This window comes from Cladophialophora carrionii, assembly GCF_000365165.1.
Source record: "Cladophialophora carrionii CBS 160.54 unplaced genomic scaffold supercont1.9, whole genome shotgun sequence".
In the NCBI taxonomy this organism is placed as follows: Eukaryota; Fungi; Ascomycota; class Eurotiomycetes; order Chaetothyriales; family Herpotrichiellaceae; genus Cladophialophora; species Cladophialophora carrionii.
The window spans coordinates 393,149-413,265 of NW_008481834.1; the positions used below are offsets into that span (position 1 = coordinate 393,149).

Below are 20,117 nucleotides of genomic sequence, written 5' to 3' on the forward strand. Positions count from 1 at the left end.
CTTGGGAATGCTAATCCACCACGGACAGATCAGATACAAGCGGAGGAACCTGTGAAACCTTCCGCTAACACCTCTCCCACACCCGCAAAGATGTCTGGTAGCACTGCCAACAGGATCAAAGAGAGCGCCCGATCGGCTGCTACCAAGGTCGAGGAAGCAGCCACCGAAGCTGCGAATAATCCAGTACAAGCCAAGAACGACTTCCTTCACATACCCGCGGTTCGCGCTGCTCTCCCATTCGTCAATGGAGGCCTGGCAGGCATGTTCGCGACCGCATGCATCCAACCCATAGACATGGTCAAGGTGCGCCTACAACTGGCAGGCGAGGGCGTAAAGACAGGTCCTCGGCCCACAGCTTTAGGCGTGACAAGAGATATCATTGCACAAGGCAAGGTCCTCGACCTATATAATGGTCTCTCAGCCGGTCTGCTCAGACAAGCCGTCTATACCACTGCGAGACTGGGCTTTTTCGACACATTTCAGACCGCGCTGCAGACGCGTGCTGAGAAGAACGGCACGCAGATTACCTTCGCCGAACGAGGTGCTGCCGGGCTCACAGCGGGTGGCTTGGCTGCGATGGTGGGCAACCCGGCTGATCTGGCGCTCATCCGCATGCAATCGGACGGCTTGAAGCCCAAAGAGGCTCGAGCGAATTACCGTTCGGTGTTTGATGCGCTGACTCGGATCGCCAAAGCTGAGGGCGTCACAGCTCTCTGGGCGGGAGCTTACCCCACTGTGATCCGCGCCATGGCTCTCAACTTCGGGCAACTCACCTTCTTTGCCGAGTCCAAATCTCAATTGAAGCACTACTTCCCCGACATTTCGGAAAGCTCGAATCGCTTCGGTGCATCGGCGATTGCTGGATTCTTTGCCTCGTTCTTCAGTCTGCCGTTCGATTTTGTCAAGACGAGGCTGCAGAAGCAACAAAAAGGACCTGATGGAAAGCTGCCCTACAATGGCTTCTTCGATTGCGCGAAGAAGGTCGTCCGCGACGAGGGTTGGCTCAGATTTTATCGTGGATTTGGCACCTACTATGTCAGGATCGCCCCGCATGCGTAAGGATATACCTGGAAACTGAGAAGCTCACAGACTGACATCGAGCAGAATGATCACGCTGATTGTGGCGGACTACCTGAAACTGATCACGGCTTAGTTAACCCTTCCTACCCTCAATGCTCGAAGGGGACCCAGGTGGCCAGAGAGGCCGCAGCAAGCTGGAGGTCGATTCCCTGCAGAGTTGGCAGGAACAGGAGGCGGAGGCGAGGCATATCGAAGAGAACCTCACGCAAGGCACACTGCGAGTTTTCCCATAGGTGGTAATATACCTCGGAGCTGTCCGATCTGAGTCAGGCTCAAATGAGAAAAAGCGCAGCGCGTTCCGGTTTTTGACATTTCGATACCCTGAGACGGATGCCCAAGCATGGAAATGTCGATATCGCGCCGTATAGCATCGTGTGGGCGTTTGGGAAGATACATGGTCAATGTGAATTTATAGCAGTGAGTAGATGAAGAATGACACGAAACAAGGAATAAATTGCTTCGACTCTCACTTTCACTTCATTATCACTTTTCTTTTCAGAGCACTCAGAAACTGCGGCTTGGTGTATGTCGGGCAGGTCGAGCGACCGCTTATGTAAGCCATTTTCATCGAATTGTCAGGCTGCGGAGTGAAATTCAAGACTTCTGGCAGGCCAAAATACTACCAGAGCACCTCCCACGACTACGAGCAATGAAGTGTGGGCAATATGAGTGCTACCCTCCTTCTCCAACTTGTACTCACTGGAACTCTAACCCATTACGAATCTCGAGGCTTGATCGATGACAAGCGGTTGGAACACCTCTTGATCGCGGGCAAACAGATTCTCTACAAGTCGCACCAGGAAAGCGATGTCCGATCTCAGCTCGGGTTCAATCCTCGGATATGGCATGGCTTGACCAAAGTCCTGGCCGCGGCGATCCCGGTGCTCGAACAGCAGTCTTTCTCTTACAAAAACCCTCCGAACCTTAGCTACGGCGGCAGTAGTTCTGAGCTGATCGCGGCGCATTACCCTTCTCTAGTAAAGGACATTGAGCGGCTGAACGACCTCTGTACGATCGCGCGCAATCTTCTCGCAACCACTAAGAGGGCGCAGAATCTGGCGGCAGAGAAAGCCTTTGACCAGCAAATCTTGAAATTGATAGATGTCTGCGTCAAGGTGACGGCAAGAGGGTTCGATGGCGAGGCCAACCCACGAAACGAGGAGAGGTGGCAAAAGGTGGTGAATCTCTACAAGAGGCTGTTGATTACGTGCCTACAGTTTCTGCACAACTTCATCATGCACAACGAGCAGCGCAAATTGGTACTCTGGCTGGACCTCTTCGGCCAGTCACAGGCTCGGGACGTCGATGATCTAGGAAGACATTCTCCGGACATGAGAACCCATGATCAAGAGAGGGAACAAGCTGCAAAAGAGGACAGGGTCAGATCGACAGTGGAGAATCTACCGGACCGACCGGGTCAAGTTTCTGTAGACGGCGGCAATCTTGGTTACAACATCGATGACGTTCATGCCCTATTCGACCTGATGAGTACGAATAAAGAGCCGGACGAGCAGACCCAAAAGGCGGCGAAGGTGTTGATGGACAAAATCAGATCGGACATGGAGCACCTGTCCGGCATGAACGCAAACCAACTCGATGATAGTCCGGATGTCTTGTTGCGGGTGGGCGCGGAGCTGCGTGCGTGGTTGTTGAAGAAGGAGGATTCCGCCACGGTGGCTGCTCACTCCTCACAGATCAAGCGAGTGGCCGAGAAGATCATGGCACTGACTCACGGCAACGGCTCTAAGACCAATGACCATGCAGCTCCAAGGCAGACCAAGCTACCTATAGCCGGCTCTTACAGCGGCCTCAAAACTTCGCAAGTCTTGACGGAAGATGACATGAGAATGCCACGAACTGCAAAATCTGCAGCTGCGACGTTACAAGAAGCCAAGGATGAGCTCATGGCGAGATTACATGAGGCGCCCATCATGGATGAGAACGGCGAGCCGGAGTATGACGACGAAGGCGATCCAGAAGACGACGAAGATCTCGAGGATGATGATGATCTGATCAGTGTCGGGGACAGCATGGGGGATGAGGATTACCAAGGATCAGCAGATCAAGAGCGAGGATTACTTACCGATGTTCCTCTTGTCCTCGGGCCCACGGAGATCGAAGCACTACCGATGATCATCCAAGCAGGTATTGTCGACAATTTTGGTTCGAAGAATGGCGCAGCGGCCCAGCAGCAAGGTCCGAAGACCAATATGCAAGCTGTTCGCTGCCATATTCTCCTCGCCCAGGAAGCTGGACGCAATGTCCTTCGGGAATTGTTGATTTTCATCGCCGCTTGGGATCTGCCGGATGATGAATTCTACTTCAAAATGATGGTGCAGATCATGGAAGCTATCCTGAAGAATGGACTCATGTCTCACGCATACTCAGATTTCGGTCAGCCGAAGGATATCATCTCGCCAGCGCAGGCCGTGGTGATCAAGATTCTGACCCACATCTTCCGTGCCAAGTATAGCCCTGCTTCGGTGCAGCAACAGCAGCAGCAAAACTCGAGTATTGAAGAGTCAGCTGCACCACAGCCGGGCAAGTCCCGACCCATACCGTCTGCGCTAAGTCGAGTCGATGTGCTCACTGTCCGTTATATTTTCATTGTCTTCCGCGGCAACATCATCCCAGAAACTTGCGCGCTCATCTATCTGCAGGGACAGATTCGGGCTGGCCTTGCTCTGGCAGAGGACTTCCCCCTGAACCTGTGGGACATGGAACGCGTGTATGAGGGAGTGTATCAATTCCTGGAGTTTTTCGCAGTCCTGACCGAAAACAACGACTGGAAGAAGTTGTTGGTGCAGTGGGAGATCGTGTATGATCTTGTCACCCTGATCAAGGAGCTGGATCAGAGCATCGCGAAGGTCGGTTTGACGCAAGCGATACCCGCTCGGACCGCCAATGGTGATAAAGCGACCTTGGCTGGCCCCGCTGCGCACGAAGAAGCATCTACTCTTCCCGCCCATGTCGCCGTGGAGCGACCATATGACACACAATCTTCATCACCACCACAGGAGGCATCCACTTCGAAACCTGCACCGCCACCACGACAGGCTGCAACAGCAGCGGCCTCTCAACCACCACCACCCGCACCAGCGACAGTAACCGAAGAACCCGCAGACTTCGAATGGCGCAACCTCAAGAAACTCATCGTCCTTGTACTCTCTAGTCTAGTGTGGAAGTCTCCTACCGTGCAGAATCAAATCCGCGAGTATGGAGGAGTGGAGACAATCTTGAGCTGTACAACTTATGATGGTTCGTAACTCCCCTCTTTCCCGACTCAGCTAAGGACACATTCTCTCCTGCATGGTCGGCCTCTACTCCCTCTCATGACATGATCTGATCTTTACTGACGGACGAGCGCAATATGTAGCATGCAACCCCTACATCAAGGAACACGCGGTCATGTGCCTGAAATTCCTGCTCGAGAACAACCCCGAGAACCAAACCCTTGTTTCCTCGCTGGAAGCGAGAGAAGTCGTGCCTCCACCCGACTCTGGAGATGCCATGAGCATAACAGAGGCGTTGGATAAGCTGGGTATGGACGTCGCGTTGATGCCTGATGGACGCGCGAAGGTGATCCGCAGGGAGGGTGGAAAGAGCAGACTGCGGCGGACGCCGCAGGGGAAGCTAGAAGAGTTGAGGGAGGAGGTTGAGACGCTGGGCCTGCCTGTTAACAAGGAGGAGACGGTAGAAAAGGGCAAAGGCAAGGAGAGAGCCAAGGAGGCTGAGGGCGATGATGGGGAGATCGAGTTCATGTGAGAGGGCTTCGACATCTTGCAGATGCTCATGTAAAAGGGTTGGATTTCTAGCTCTGGTGGTGCGTGACAAGCATCCTCTTTGAGCAGCACGTTCGCCGACGCTGATGGAGAGTTGGTTTTACTGTCGTCGCCCAAGCACCAGCTGTACTCTGTACACAGTACGGAGGAGGCTTCCGCTCGGCGCCCCAAGACTTAGGCCCGAAGTGGTTTTCCGGGGTGGCTTTCCAGCGGCACGCCTGTCCATAGGAGCCACTGGGCGCACCACGATGAGCCAACGGTCGGGAGCAGTGGCATGAGGGGAAAGGGACCTTTGGCATGCAAGATGATTTCGGCCACACGTCCTTCCAATTGGCTGGTAGGCGAGGCTAAGGTCGGCCAGGGAGAACGGACCACCAATTAGACAGGGCGCCAATGACAGGCGGCCCCGCCTCGATGCACCTATTCGCCAATGCCGCCACTAGCACCGTGTGGCCGACACTGCGCAAGCACAGCCTCAGCTTGACAAGCCACCGACGACGAGGAGTAGGAGGAGTCACCAAAGAAACAAAACCTCTTCCCTTCCCAGCCTTGTTGCCTGAACTCTTTCCTTCTCTTTCCTCACTTCCTTTTTGTTTGCGTTGTCCTAGTTAGCCTGTTCGCTGTTGTCGTTCCATAGCTTGAGAGATACGCACTTTGCCCGCTGTTGGTTGCCTACACTACCGAGCCTCGAGCCACTCCGTTTCAAACCGAACCCCGAGCCACGTCCACTTCCACTCCCAATGTCATCGTCGTCCGACGGTCTATCAGAACACTAGTCAATATCTCCTCCCGGACTGGGTGCACGGCATCAAGCTGTTGCCCAAGATGACCGGGCTGGGTGTAAGTTCTCTGATCGCGCAGGACCGCATCCATGTCATGGGCGATCGACTAACTCTTGGTTTAGGACGCCATAGCGATTGCGGTAATGGCGACAAAGGTGACGGAAAGCCTTTATGCGACCATGAGACTGGGGAATTTCGGACACTCGACCAACAAGTCGCCATCCACGATCGATAGTTTGGGCAACCTTCTTGCCGGACTGGACAATCTCTGTTGGCACCTTGCCAAGCAGGTTGAGGAATGGAGTCTCGTTGATAGGAGACAAATCTCAGCAACGATTTCTGAGATTCAACAAAATCTGCCATTGCCTTCTCAGGGGTACAGAGCACAACGTCCTACGATCGACGGGTCTGACAATGACATTCTGGAAACCCATCTCGGCAATGTCCGCCCCTGTTCTGTTAGGGTTCGCACACACGAGGACAGAAGCATCGAGGATTACATTTTCCGGTTTTCAGGACCGGGAAATGTAATGTTCGATAGTTCAAAGCTCATAAGTGGTGACGAGCCTATCGATCAGGAGATACGGAAATTCCAAGTGCTTTCGGAGTGCACGAGCAGCTCAAAGTACACCGCCAGAATTTCTATGAGAAGGCTTATGCTTGAGTGTTCAAGGAAAATGTCGTTGCAGTCAGGGGCCTTTTGGCCACCGGACAGCATCAACGCCAGACACGATATTGGCGACAACGGTGACAAGACGGTTGTATTGTTCTTACTGCCACACAGTCCTTGGCAAATGAGGTACGCCCCCAGCTGGCCCATTATGTCGACCCGACTTGCTGATGGCGCGAACGGAAGATCGAACATTTTCAGGACGACAGTGGCCCCTTTGCACCACATGGTGCGCCATCGAGCGCGTAGCCGCAACGGGGAATCATGGCGCCCCCTTACCTCTCCCGGATAGACTCCAATTCGAAACAGGCGCATAGCCAGAACCATCACTCTCAATCACCCTACGACTACACGCAAGGTGCGACGTGTCAGCCCTTGTGGAACCCAACACCACCACTATATTCTTCCCAGTACCAAGCAGAACATTCACCATCAGAACCCTTCGGTGTCTTCAGTCCAACAATGCAATCCACACAGGCCCTACCTCCCCTCGTCTACGACTCCTCCCCCGACCAACACGACTCAGATATGGCAGGCTTCGAGCTCGATTACGATATTCTCAACAATACGAGCTACTTGGCCGACTTCAACCTGAGCGAGTACTACAATGACTTTACCCTGTTCCCGACGAACCAAAGCTTCATTCAACCACCACTGTCCGACGCCAGCCTATTCCCCAGCCTCGACTCACACAACTCGCCGAGGGCAGCGGCTCCTCAGCAAATCCACAGGTTCTGCTGCCAGTTTGCCGGCTGCACGCTGACATTTGCGCGTCAATGCGAGCTGACGCGGCACGAGTACAAGCACACTCGGCCCTTTGGATGCCCTCACTGTGGCCGCGGCTTCGCAGAGAAGCGACGATGCGTCCAGCACATCCAGTCAGTGCATGACCTGGCAACGGACAACGATAAGACCCGGTGCCATGTGTGCAATTACGCGCACGTCAGGCCCGACGCAGTAAAGCGGCACCTCCGGTTGAAGCATGGCATTGGGGCCAAGTCTGAGCGTTCATCGCCAACGACGTCGACTGAGCACTCTGACAACCAGGGTAGACAGAGGGAGAGGACACGCGAGAGGAGGTGACAAGCGTGTATGCAGGGCATTTGCGGACGCAACTAGTGGAGTATCCCTTGGAGATTCCTAGAATTGGATCCCAGGTTGTTATGTTGCTCCATTTCCGGGGGAGTTCCGGATTTCGTGTACCATAGACTTGGATGACTAGCGAGTGTCTGGAATAGCATTTCTTTACGTTAAAAGTACCTACCCGTTGTGGCGTCTGTAATATGTCCGCATGCCGTCGTCGTGATCCTTCAGCACCACGGGGCGGAGCATCCAACATCGATCAGCTCGACGCTCCTCGCAAGGAGTCTCATGTTCCAAGGCCACGTCTTCACTCTCCTCGATTGTTTGAAGTAGGGAGATTTTCTCGACTCTCAGGCAAGCTGCATCACATCTTCTCACCGCGTCGAACGGATGGCTTGCGAGACACCACCAAAGGCCACTCGCATGGCGCCGCTTGGATCGGCTCGCTTGTCGCAACCAGCTGCCTGAAAGCAGTCGCCGGGCTCTCAGCTGGAGATCGAGGCTTCTCCGCATTCGCTAAGCCATGCATCTCGGCGAGATTTCCAGGATCCGGGTTCCGTCGTGGTTCAGTACGGGCCGAACCCTGTTACACGAGTAACTCTGATATGGGCGGCTCTTATGACTACTCAGCGTTCAATTTTACTCCTCGCATCGTGTTCCTATCCGCAATTACCATCCTTTAGTGTCTTCATGCGTCTTGTCGGAGCGAACAAGCGACTAGGCATGCGCGCAGAGACACCAGCCGAGACTGTTCATGTCTTTGGCCAGAGTGGACGATGAGTTACAGCGTGCGTGACAGCTGTTGGCTATATAAACACCCTACAGTCTCGCCTCTGATGCTGCTCCCTCTCTCTCATACACCCAGCACCTGCCACCGGCCCATCCTTGGATTTCTTCACACAGATTCATCCACAGAAAACCCGCAAGAGCCACCGCGTCCCTCTCGGCGTTACAGTCACACAGCGCGGTTACTTACAAACCACCAACAATGTTGTTCCCGGAATCCGGTCTGGCCAAAGAGATGATCCAGGAGGCATATAATGCTCGCGCAACCCAGCTTACGCCCTGGTCGGACGAGAGTCTCCCGGTGTCAGACACGGCCAGATACTCCACGTACTTGGTATTCAAGCGCGAACACAACGTCCAAGTGCGAAGAACCATTGCCCGTTCGTGGATTTTTCTCGAGGTGAGCTGGTTTTGTTACTTCCCATAGCATAGAACGCAGCACGTACTGAACACTGCACAGGCCTTCGAATGGTGCTACGGCCGAAAGGACATGGCTGACAATACGCCTGTCCTCCTGGAGGCGATGAAGTACGTCGAGAGTCTACCCGCCGAGGGACAGTTCAAATCACACATCGAATACCAGACCAAGGTCTTCCGCAACTGGCCCGCCACGCTGAGACGGAAACTCCCTGATATGCCGGAAAAGCCGCGTGCCAGGTTCGTGTGGCATCTCCGTCTGTCCATGCCGGGCTGGTACTCGTGGGACTCGGGCCGCTCCGACGCCTTCACTCGGTGGCTGCTGAACGACACCAAGTTTCCACCCAATGCGGTCTTGAAGTAAGTGTTCGACCTCCCCTTTCAGTCTCGCTTCCCCCCTGTACCTGAATTCATAATGGGGGGCCCACTTACTGATCTTGATCCCTGCAGTTGCTGGGAGATGGTGTTTTTCGCGGCCATCAAAGCGGGCTTCGTCGACAGACAACTCCTGATTCCCGCCTACAGGGCGCCAAAGGGGGACACCAGCAATATGCTGTTCGAGGCTTTCAGGAGCAATATCACCACGTACAAGTACAGCGACGAGCCACCGGCGTTCGACGCGGGGGACATTGTCATTTCCGACATTGGAGGCCCGCTTCATCATGTCTTCGCCGTGGCGGGCAAGGGGAAGACACTGGAGGATTTCAAGGTAAGTCGAGCTCTACAGTTGCCGCGTTTCCATCCTGAACCGGGTGCTATGTCTTCTGCTTTGGCTCTGCCTGTGAGTTTTCAGTTGCTGGAGCGATTCGCTGACAAAGTTGAATAGATCGTGCAGCTCTGGGGCGGCCTGGGGGTCGGGACGACATTCTACTGGAATATGCATGAGTTTTTGACGTTTCAAGGGATGCTCCAGGATTCCAAGTATTACGTTCTCCGACTCTGAATCTGCTGTATCGATGGCGCAGGGTGTCGGTGTCATGAACAGGGTTCAGACAGGCATATAAGCTAAGAGGTCCAAGAACCAGGCATGAATTGCCATGATTCTCAGTCTTTTTGGGCAATCCCCAGGGGCTATGGACCTTTTCCTGGCAGGTGGGTGGATGGGAAGGGCGGTCGGGGAGGGGAGGATTGCTGTTGTGGCTCAATCCGCGGACATGATGAGTTTAGAGAGGTCTAGGAGATTCTTGATCATATGTTTATAGAGGTCGATATAGATAATACTCTATCTTACCTATAAAAGGGGGTACAGTTGTGACACCCCCTGTGCCCCTTTACCGCTGTTAGGCTAACCCTCGGCTAACATTCCTATATACTGTGTTACTCCACTAGCGCTGCGGCAGACGTGGGGGTAACTGCTTAGTCATCTCTCCGCCAATGGCGTCACTGTCGATCCTCCGACTGCGAGACTCGAACCATCACAACGCAGTCCATGTATCGTGTCCATATCGACAGGATCGATGGGCTGTGGACACTTCTTGAATGCATGAGCTCAAGAAGGTATCAGAGCTCACTGCTGAGCGTCCCCTTGGCTCTTAGCCATCTCGTTGCTGGCACATCCACCCACCTTTCACCACGATAAGACCCCCCCGGCAACGTCAAACACCATGACCCTCTTGTCACTCCCACCAGAGATACTGAGTATCATCTGCGAGTACACCATATTTGACCAATTCGGGCCTGAACGACGCTTACATCCCTGCACCAACTGCCGATATCTCAACAGAGGCGCGCGACGACGGGAGCACGCCTGTCCTCCCCTCCTCCTCTGCTGCCGACACCTCCACAACATCTCCAGCCAAGTGTTTTACCAGCACGTCACCGTCGTGGTCGGCCTAGACTACCACTCCCAGCCGTACTACTTCCGATGCTACCCAACGCCGGACCACGACAAGGATGTCTTCTCCGTTCTGTTGGCCCGGACCTCCATCCTCCCACACATCCGGAACCTCGAGCTGCTGATCGCGCGGAGCATTTCGTACAACCCCGGCACGCAATCCACGTGTCGAGACATCGCCTTCCGCTCCAACTGGGAGGACTTGCCCACGGTCATCTCCTCGTTCACCGCCCACCTCCCCAGCCTGCACACGCTGTCGTACACGGTCGGGGTGGGTGCCCTGCCCAACGAGGCGCTGTGCATATGGCCTCACGCGACCAAGACGGAACAGATCCACCGCTTCATCCCCGACGAGACCGTCTTCGAGGACACGTCGACCTGGCCGGTCCCGCTGTCTTGCTACTTTTCGCTGAGCACGCTGCTGCAGGCATCCCACGCCGTGGGGCTGGGTGGACGTGAAGTCAACGTCACGCGTCTGCGTCTGTGGCTGACGCGCCTCCGAATCCCAGGCCTAAAACAATTTGTCCGTGGGCTGAGCAGTGGCGATGCTCCGGGGCAGGGCGGGAGTCATCCCTCTCCTGACCTACAATCGTCCGACGATCAGGCCCACGCGTGGAGGGCGCTTCTACGCCATCACACCTTCTCCAAGGTGATATTGCAGCTGCCCCGGCTGAGGGTCCTGGACGTCTATGTCCCCGAGCGGCCGTCCACGGGTGCGGATATGGACGGCCCGTGGGAAGATGCGTCCATCGACAGCGCCATGGCTAGGACGCTGACGCGCGCGTTGGAGACGGCCTTTCCGCACGTCAGGACGATACGTCTCTGGCGGGCGGGGTGTGAGAATGTCATGAGCGGGGAGTATGCGGTGTTTTAGTTGATATTTCGATGGCGGTTTATGAATATTTGAATTTGGTACTTCCAGAATCGATTAACGTAGCTGGTCATGATCTGTACTGGTGAGACGCCAGCCTACGTGGACGTTGTTATTGACGGGAGTATAATGCGCGTGGAGGGTTTTCAGAGCGAGCACCACGAGTGTATAAGACTCGTGTGTTTTCTGTTGAAGCTTTCGATGCGATGCCCCAAGCACGCATGATGAGCGGTAGTCGCCTCTTTGGCTCAGTCCATTCGAAAGCGGAAGCAGTGACGGTCCCGTCAAAAGCAGTCAACCGAGATGGAAATCCGTCAACAATTCAACAATTGTTGGGTGTCTGTTACTCTCCCTCTGTCGTCTCGAGTCCCCCACAAGAGCTTTAGCCTTTAGGTGAGCTGTGGGAATCGTCTCTCTACTCGAAGGCTCGATCAGAAAGTCAAGCCAGAACAAGGTAATATCGTCGCCTCTGAGAATTCCTTTCGTCATTGCCGAACAACAGGATTGTTCTTGAAATGTCCTACCGTACTACTCTCCTCGACTATTCCTAACTAGAATGGGAGTGAGTGAGTGAGTGAGTGAGCGAGCCAGTGAGGAATACCTACGACGAGGGACTCAATAAGCTAGGGGATGATAGTTGCGGAACGTCTCGCTGAAGAGTCAATTGAGGTACAGTAAGGCCCACATAGAGCTGCAAGTCCCCCCCTAAGTATAGTACAGTACAGGACATTTAGGTACATATCTAGGTACCTTACAGAACGCCGTACCATGTTCGCTAGGTACATAGATACTCTACTCTAATTCTCCCTCCTGAATACAGTACAGGACAGGACAGGACATACGTACCTAGGTACAGGCCACCGTACCATCTTCACTACATTCTCCACTCCATTCTACTCTATTCGCCCTCCTGGATGCACAACAGGACATATATACAGTACATGGGCACCATCTTCCCTATGGTAGGGCACCGCAGTATGTCATCGATCTCTTATTGAGTCTATCTCTGGAGAGCTAGGCTCTTAGCTAGGGACTATGAACTGTGGTTCACTGTTGCCTGTGCCTGCCTCGCGTGGCCTCGCGTGGCCTCGCATGGTCAGGGCAGGAACGGGACTGCCCACCACATTCACTACATATTCTACTGTGCTATACTCGACTCTAATGCCTCATTCCACCCACTAAGACTATAAGACTATATCTTCTCCGAGTCACCTACGCCTATCATCTCCTCGCCGTCTTCGCCCGTCCCTTCCGTCCCCTCCCGTCCCCTCCCGTCCCTTCTCCCTCCGTCTCGTCTCCCCCCTCTCGTCTAGTCTAGTCGTAATACCGCGCCTTAACCCCCTTGATGATACTTTCCTCCTCCCTTCCCACGCGAGACACGTTCTTGGCCACCCGTGCCTTCACCCACTCCCCGGCCGTCAACCCAACCGTGGCCTCGTCCATGACCTTGTCATAGCCCAACCTCTGCAGCACGGGGCTGTCGCGGATGGGCACCAGCTCGGTGTCATCGTCCGGCCGGACAAAGTAGAGCACGCCGTGACGGTCGACGTCGGCCTGGTCGGCCGGCGGGACGACGACGCGGTGGATGCTCGATTTCAGGAACCCGTTCGTCAGGAACTGCAGCACGTCGGCGATGTTGACCGTGATGGATTCGGGGTAAGGTTTGACGTATTTCCATTGGCCTTCAGGCGTGCGTACTTGGAGTGCTGCGACGGGTTGTCTACGTACGGTTAGAATAAAATGGTCGGGGCGTAGGCAGGCAGGCAGGCAGGCCAGGCAGGCAGGCAGGCAGGCCAGGCAGGCAGAAAGGCACAACAAAGCAACGATATTAATAACACGGACGATACGATACACGCAGGCAGGGGAAAAAAAGCAACGATGTTAGGAAACAAAGACGATACGATACACGCAGGACGGTTCGTGGCTGAACGCACACGCAGCCTCGAGTGTGTGAGTGAGTGGGTGCATACGTACCTGAACAGCAAAGTGAGGCTTCCAAAGTCAGTGTGCCCTTTGACCCAGACGTTGTCGAGCTGTTCGTTCTCTTCGGCGGATCGACGGCTGCAACACGATACCAACGGCAGCTTTGTCAGCCCATGTCTCTGTCTGCGGTAGAGCATGCATGCATGCACGTGTGTGTAACTCATCGTGCGAATCGAGAGGTCAAGTCCCGATGGCAGGTCACAACTTACTGGTACTTCATGTAGCGGAAATGACAATCACTCTTCTCGTCATAGCGGTGGATGTTCAGGAAATAGTCCTCCGGCAACTCGAGCACCAGCGCAAACAGCACGAGCAGCTTGCGCACGATCTGGAAGTGGATGTGCTTGGCGAAGTAACGGATCTCGTCCCAATGCTCGGTGATGACCTTGGGGTGGGCTCGCTCGTACCGCTCGGTGAATTTCGGCGTGTTGTAGATTTCCGTGTTGTCCTTGACGCCGTTCTTGATCTCGCGGATGCCGAGCGGCTTGTAGCCGTTGTACCCGCCGTTCTCGAGGTCGGCGCGGTACTTGAGCTTCTCTTCCGTGGGGAGATCGAAGACTTGTTTGCAGAGGCTGAATTGGCGGTCGACTTCTTCCTGCGAGAGGCCGAAGTTGATGATGTAAAAGAAGCCTGGAGAGGACAAGACGGGCGGGAAAAGAAATTAGCCGGTGTTCTTGGACGATTCGACATTCAGGGGGATGTGTCGTTCGTGTTCGGTTGTGGATTTCCGTATTGAGGCACTGCATCCTGCGTACAGTCTACGTACCTATTCGGTTTACCGCGTCGAAGAGCTGAGCTGCCAGTTCCTGCTTGCCGCCTGGCTGGTCGAATTTGCTTAGATCGAGGGTTACTAGGTCGGCCCAGTCCACTGTGAGAAAGGAAGTTAGCCCCAACCCAAGAGATCACGAAAACCCAAGAGATCACGAAAACCCAAGAGATCACGAAAATGTAGCCGGGCGAGGATGCCATGGCTCTAGGATTGCATACACTCCTCTTTGGTCTCCGGTACGGGCGCCCACTGGGGCAGCGAGAGAAAGGCTGGGCGTGTGATGGTCTCTGTCGCCATTGTGATGAGCCGTTTCGAATTCGGTTCTGGTACAATAAGACAAGAGCTTGTTTCCCGAAAGTTATCAATCCGGTATTATGGTTTTGGCGTCGATGTATCTGCTGTATGTACCACTGAGTTTGGCCGCGATGATGCCATCCATCACGGGTATTGCTCATCAATGCGGGGAACGATGCCGACGGATATCGGCGTGGCTGCTGGAGTGGTTGAGGGAATATTGACTCTTGGTTGGCTGTATGTCTCCAAATGCTTACATATACTCAAGAGAACATAATCTTTTAGGGCGGTAACCTCGGCAGAGCGGAAGAGAGAGACCGATAGTCCCTGGGTTGAGCGCAGATGGGGGAGTGATGGCCGTGCTCGAGAAGACCCATCAATGCGTGATAGCAAGCCTTCTCGTAGCGTATCGTGCAGACATGTGCATCTGGAGGTCCTGAGGTGGATGCTTTGAGCTGAACAAGTCACTCAGTACCTACAGAGGCATATCTCTGCACGATATAGTCCCAGAGAGGGCATGCCCGGGCTAGACCTATCCTCGTGCTGAGTCCACCGTCTCGCAGTACCCTTACGTTCCTGATCATTTTTCACCTGTTCACTCAGAGATGGATATAAGAGGTCACTGCTGTCTTCTCTCTTCGCTGCCACTGTCGTCAAGGTGGAAGAGGCGTCGACACAGCATGGACGTGAGTAGCATTTCTTGGGATTGGCTCTCTCGCCGAGGTGGAAGAGGCGTCGACACAGCATGGATGTGAGTAGCATTTCTTGGGATTGGCTCTCAACAGCGGCGTCCCCAGCGTACTTGAGAGAATTTGCAACGCTGCCAGTCCGTCTGCGGTCACAATAAAAAGGGGAGCAAGATTCTTCCTGCACTGAGAACACGGACTGCGAGACGAGAGCCACGGGGATTGCATTGCATGGCCTAGCGCCGTTGGCTCCCGCAGGTCATTGTCTTCCGAGTGAAGATTTTGGACAACGGGGAAACAATCAGGGATGAGGGATCATTCGCTCGGACCTGTCTGCGAGAAAGACGCCTTGCTGTCGGAGGGTGATGGATCATCACAATTATTCTTGGTCGTCCAAGAGGTGGGTGTGCATTCCAAAGTTAGCAGTAGTGGTTGAGCAGCTCGAGCAGATCCTGACCGTGCAGATGACCTGCAAATCCCAACTTGGGCGTGCTGGGCTCCGAGACATCAAGCCCAGTCTACCGGCCACGAGGCGGATACAGCCACGAAGAGTAGCCGTATTTGATCATGCAGCGAGAGTTGAGAATATGCGAGGCCTCCCGGTGATTTGAAATTGACTTCGATGTGCTCAAAGCAGTCCACATCCAGAACGAGATGTTCTCTGAATAGCGTCTCATGATCCGACTTTCAATGCCGAAATAGCAAGGCATCGTGCAGGGATTTGACTCCGTTGAGATCCTGACAGTAAGTCTTTTGATCGGACGCGTCTCGCTTCAAGTCTGTCCGTAAGGATATCCATTTGGTTGTAGTCCGCGCAACCAGCAGATGGGGGCTGTCACCGGATGACAGGCAGCATGAAGGAAGATTGGGAAGACGAAGAGGAGGTAGACGGCGGAAGGTCTAGTGACAATGGCGTGTGTGCTCCTATTCTCCAGCCGGGTTGGCCATTGCTGCTGTCTAATCGTCCACGGAAGTGATAGCAGCTTCCTCGGAATGGATACATCGACACCCGGAAGAGCTAAGATGCGTCAAGCTTCTGTGCCCGGTGCTTGTTCCTTGCGGGGAAGGACCAGTATCAGCAAGCCACGCTCAACTTGGTAAAGATAGCATACTCGTACGTGCTTACCTGCTCAGATCACTCGCGTCATGCACTGACCAGATAGAGATTCTCACACAACGTCTTGCATACGAGGAGACGGCCTATTGAAACTGATCGGTCGGCAGGACCCCCAGATCTCGCGAAAAGGGCAACATCAGCCACAGTACTCCGTACTCCGTATGAGGCTTCACCGAGGCACCTTGGCCGTCAAGGCTGCCGGGCGAGGCTATGGCGTGGTACGAGGTAGTTACCAGAAGGGAAAGAAGGGACTCAAAATATAAAAATAGGGCGCGCCAGAGCCAAACCACCTGCCAAGTGATTGGTGCGGCGGTGGCCCAATTGCGGAGGCTCGTTTAACCAAGCTTCACCGCCGAGAGGGCTTGCCCAGAATAAGCTCATTTTAGCGTGCGCTCTTTCATCCTGCAGCTCCCTTTCTCCCGTATTATTTTGAGCTGCGCTGTTTGTCATCCGCGTCCCAATCGACCTCCATCAGCACTAGACCTCTACCGTCCGTGGCAATCACCACCATCCCTCGATCTGTGCAAGCGCTGACCGCTTGAACCACGAGAAAGTTCCCGACTCGGCTAACGTGGCCAGTTGAGGCGGTCATTTGCAGGCAGCCTTCTGCCACTGTACACGTGGTGGTCGTACCCGCTGTGAAACGATCACGACAGGTCGCTGTCCAGCCCGCCCGATCTCGCTGCCGGTAAAAAGATTGAGGACATGCTGGACCAGCCGTGCGAGGCGTCATGGGGTCGGTATTGGTCTTTCTGCCGCTTGCCATCCTACAGCAAAGGATGTCCACACGCACAGGGTACGAGTCTAGTCGGTGAGCAATAGGCGGAGGGGCGGAGGGAGTGTTTCCGAGAGTCAAATCACCGCATCGCCGGCGAGAGAGGACGAGCATGGCCAGCGCGGACGCGATCTCGCAAGCTCGCAATCTCCTTGTGTATTCCTTTCGCTGTTGGCGTGGCATCTCAGCCTCAGGCCCGGTCCAAATCTTAGCTCTCACTCAAGCTTTGTCTGGATGCTTAGCTTCGCCCCCAATGGTGGATGCTGGCAACCGAGGGGTATAGCGCTGTGTGCCATTTGGTCTATATAATTCAGCTACAGGTCGCTTGGATTAGGTCTTACTCCATCATACAACACAACGGTCCACTCTTTCACACAGTCCTGCTACATTAACAAGCTCAGCGCCCATCTTCTCTCACTCGTTCACAATCAACCCAATTCAGAGGATACACGCTTGTCTTTCCTTTCCTGTTCAAGACACATTCACTCACTTAGCACGTACCGCACAACATAGTCATAATGTATTCGAAGCTGGCACCCATCTTCGGCACTTTGGCCATTGCCTCGCTCGTTTCCGCCGTCCCCGTCGAGAAGCGCGACATCTACTTCGGCAACCGGGGTGGACACAGCCAGAACTGGGGCAGCTCCGGTTCGGCCTCTGCCTCTGCTCCTGCCAACGGCTACTACACCCCCTCGGCCAGCGCCAGCGGGGGTGGCGCTCCGTCACAGACATACGGCGGTCAGCCACCGTCGGGCTCTTCGTCCGGTGGCTCTGGCGACGGCAGCACCAGCATCTTCAAGTTCCCCACGTCCGATGGCTTCCCTGACATCCAGAACCCGTCAGATGCCTTGACCGCCATTGAGCAGGCAGCGCATGGTCTCCTGCCCAACGGACCACCACCGCCAAGCGCTCCCGCGGCCGACGATCTCACCTCGCTGAGACTCATCGCCTTCAACGAGCTCTTCGAAGTCGCCTTCTTCACGGAACTGCTGTTCAACGTCACCCACAACGTGGCCGGCTACGAGTACCAAGATCAAGGTGAACGCCAGAACATCATCGACGCCATCACCGCCGTGATTGCCCAAGAGAAGGAGCACCTCTTGAACGCCAATGGCGCGCTTGCCCACTTCAACGCCGGCCCGATCGAACCCTGCTTGTACCAGTCGCCGGTGTCGGATCTCAAGTCGGCCATCAGTGTCGCCCGCACCTTCACCGACGTCGTCCTCGGCACGCTCGGCGATGTCCAAACCCACTTCGGACAGAACGGTGACGCGGGCCTCATCCGTGGCGTCGCGGCCGTCATCGGCCAAGAAGGCGAGCAGAACGGCTTCTACCGCAGCCTGCTCGGGCTGATCCCCTCGGCCGCGCCCTTCCTGACGGCCTCGACCCGCGAATTCGCTTTCTCGGCCTTGAACCAGGCCTTCGTCGTGCCCGGCTCGTGCCCCAACGCCAACACCATTGACCTGCCCATCTTTGGCGCCCTCAGCCCCAACCCCCAGTTCCTCGAGCCCAAGGACCAGGACGTCACCTTCTCCTTCTCCGCCACGGGCGACTACTCCAAGTACGCGCAGAGCTACAAGAGCTTGAGCCTCGTGTTCATCAACCAGCAGAACGTGCCCGTCGTGGCCACCATCAACAGCGCCTCCATCGACCACAGCGGCACCGTCACCATCTCGGCCAAGTTCCCCTTCAGCCAGTTCCTGATGAACGGGCTGACCATCGCCGCCGTGGTCGAGGGCTCCGGTCCCTTCAACAGCATCACCGATGTGGCTGCCGCCACCAAGTTCGGCCCTGGTCTGATCGAGGTCAACTAAGCCTGTGCAATCGCTACTGGGACTGCCTTGGATGGATGGACTGATAGATGCTCAACATCAGCATTTCTGTGACGGGTTTATGAAACACACAAGAGACGGTACGACGAAGGATTTGTCTTGCGGCCAAAAGCTTGTAGTTCGGGGCGTGTAGTAGTTGGCTTCTCGCCGCTGGTAATCGTCGGAGTTTTGGTGTTTGGTTCTGGCATGATTCTGGGTCTGATTGGCGCCTATTTTGCCGACATTGGCGGCCTCTCTCGTGAGAGAAGAGATAGATACGTAACTCGTATTTGATGACGTCTTCTCCCACTGTTGATGTTTCGCTTCTGCTCGGACTGGTGTGATTGTCCTTGATTTCGTTTTCCCAAGTATGGCGTGCCCCAAGGCGAACCGCCGAACCATGAGAAATGTAGACTAAGAGGTGCATTGAAGATGATAATGCCCGAAAATCAGTACACGACCAGCTTCATCACATCGACGGTCCGAAGAAGCCCAGTCTACTCGCTCGCCCACTGTACTGCACCCTAGGTGGACACGTGGCAATCCCATCCTCGACGTCGGCACACGTCGTCCTCCACAATCGCTCCAACCCCTCCGCCAGCTGTACAGAGGGCGTTATCCGGGACCTGGATGCCCGTGGTCACGGGCCCTTATGGCACATGGTCTCCTGCGTGTTGGTAGAGTAAGCGAAGAACTTCACAAAAAGAGGTCTAGCTGGACAACGGGCAGAGGGAGCGGGCAGATGGCTGGAAGCCGTAAGGCATGCGCACGATGGTGGTCGCGGCCCGGCGGAGAACCTTTCCTGTCGTTGTCCTAACGGAGCCAGGGTGCATGTGTAAGAGTACCGTCGCGAGGTCGTATGGTGGCAGTCTGCGATCGAAATTGCGCAGCTCGGTGGCTTGTTGCCCGGTGGCGGCAACGGCGTCGTTCAGCACGGAGGCCATGGGGCTGAAATCGATCGATAGTGCTGGGGACAGGGATTTCGCGTTGTCCGATGTACTTGCAATCTTACACCGTGGCTGGTTTGCGGGAGCATCGTCCAATTGTAACAAGGTCCTTGGAGGTGGAATCTTCACCCGACACAGCTTTGTAATTCACCTCGCAGTAACTGAGGACGTCGATCGGTATCTCTGAGGGGAGGAGAGGATGCCGCAGACATAGCTGGAAGTGGACGTTCTCGCTGTCGCTGCCTCAAGGGTTTCCTGACTGCCGGATGAAGCTGCAGTTTTCGCAGTCTCCGCATCTGGCACGCTTCATCGAGCACAGTAGCGCATTGTGGTTCTCGTCTATATTGTCTTTGCTTTGTTGCATCCGCAGCCGAATCTCGTCGATGGTGCCCACCTCCATCATAGGCTGGTTCCGCTCGAACCGACACAC

General features: G+C 55.0%; 7 protein-coding genes across 7 annotated transcripts; 6 read left to right on the forward strand and 1 right to left on the reverse strand.

Annotated features, from left to right (window-relative positions):
* Window positions 1–90: 90 nt before the first annotated feature.
* Window positions 91–1,153, forward strand: G647_09223 (uncharacterized protein; the record flags this gene model as incomplete). Its single annotated transcript, XM_008733527.1, has 2 exons — window positions 91–1,055; window positions 1,105–1,153. 2 exons carry the CDS (start codon window positions 91–93, stop codon window positions 1,151–1,153), a joined length of 1,014 nt encoding a protein of 337 aa, XP_008731749.1.
* A 592-nt stretch (window positions 1,154–1,745) lies between these two features.
* G647_09224 (uncharacterized protein) lies at window positions 1,746–4,845 on the forward strand (the record flags this gene model as incomplete). The annotated part of the gene is made up of 2 exons (XM_008733528.1): window positions 1,746–4,338; window positions 4,457–4,845. The coding sequence occupies 2 exons, from the start codon at window positions 1,746–1,748 to the stop codon at window positions 4,843–4,845; spliced, it is 2,982 nt and encodes a 993-aa protein (XP_008731750.1).
* A 1,733-nt stretch (window positions 4,846–6,578) lies between these two features.
* G647_09225 (uncharacterized protein) lies at window positions 6,579–7,397 on the forward strand (the record flags this gene model as incomplete). The annotated part of the gene is made up of 1 exon (XM_008733529.1): window positions 6,579–7,397. One exon carries the CDS (start codon window positions 6,579–6,581, stop codon window positions 7,395–7,397), a length of 819 nt encoding a protein of 272 aa, XP_008731751.1.
* A 988-nt stretch (window positions 7,398–8,385) lies between these two features.
* G647_09226 (uncharacterized protein) lies at window positions 8,386–8,964 on the forward strand (the record flags this gene model as incomplete). Its single annotated transcript, XM_008733530.1, has 2 exons — window positions 8,386–8,583; window positions 8,644–8,964. 2 exons carry the CDS (start codon window positions 8,386–8,388, stop codon window positions 8,962–8,964), a joined length of 519 nt encoding a protein of 172 aa, XP_008731752.1.
* Window positions 8,965–10,204: 1,240 nt separating this feature from the next.
* G647_09227 (uncharacterized protein) lies at window positions 10,205–11,308 on the forward strand (the record flags this gene model as incomplete). Its single annotated transcript, XM_008733531.1, has 1 exon — window positions 10,205–11,308. The coding sequence occupies one exon, from the start codon at window positions 10,205–10,207 to the stop codon at window positions 11,306–11,308; it is 1,104 nt and encodes a 367-aa protein (XP_008731753.1).
* A 1,311-nt stretch (window positions 11,309–12,619) lies between these two features.
* On the reverse strand, window positions 12,620–14,354 carry G647_09228 (uncharacterized protein; the record flags this gene model as incomplete). Its single annotated transcript, XM_008733532.1, has 5 exons — window positions 12,620–13,025; window positions 13,280–13,366; window positions 13,498–13,918; window positions 14,055–14,156; window positions 14,276–14,354. 5 exons carry the CDS (start codon window positions 14,352–14,354, stop codon window positions 12,620–12,622), a joined length of 1,095 nt encoding a protein of 364 aa, XP_008731754.1.
* Window positions 14,355–17,447: 3,093 nt separating this feature from the next.
* On the forward strand, window positions 17,448–18,743 carry G647_09229 (uncharacterized protein; the record flags this gene model as incomplete). Its single annotated transcript, XM_008733533.1, has 1 exon — window positions 17,448–18,743. One exon carries the CDS (start codon window positions 17,448–17,450, stop codon window positions 18,741–18,743), a length of 1,296 nt encoding a protein of 431 aa, XP_008731755.1.
* Between the last annotated feature and the right edge of the window lie 1,374 nt (window positions 18,744–20,117).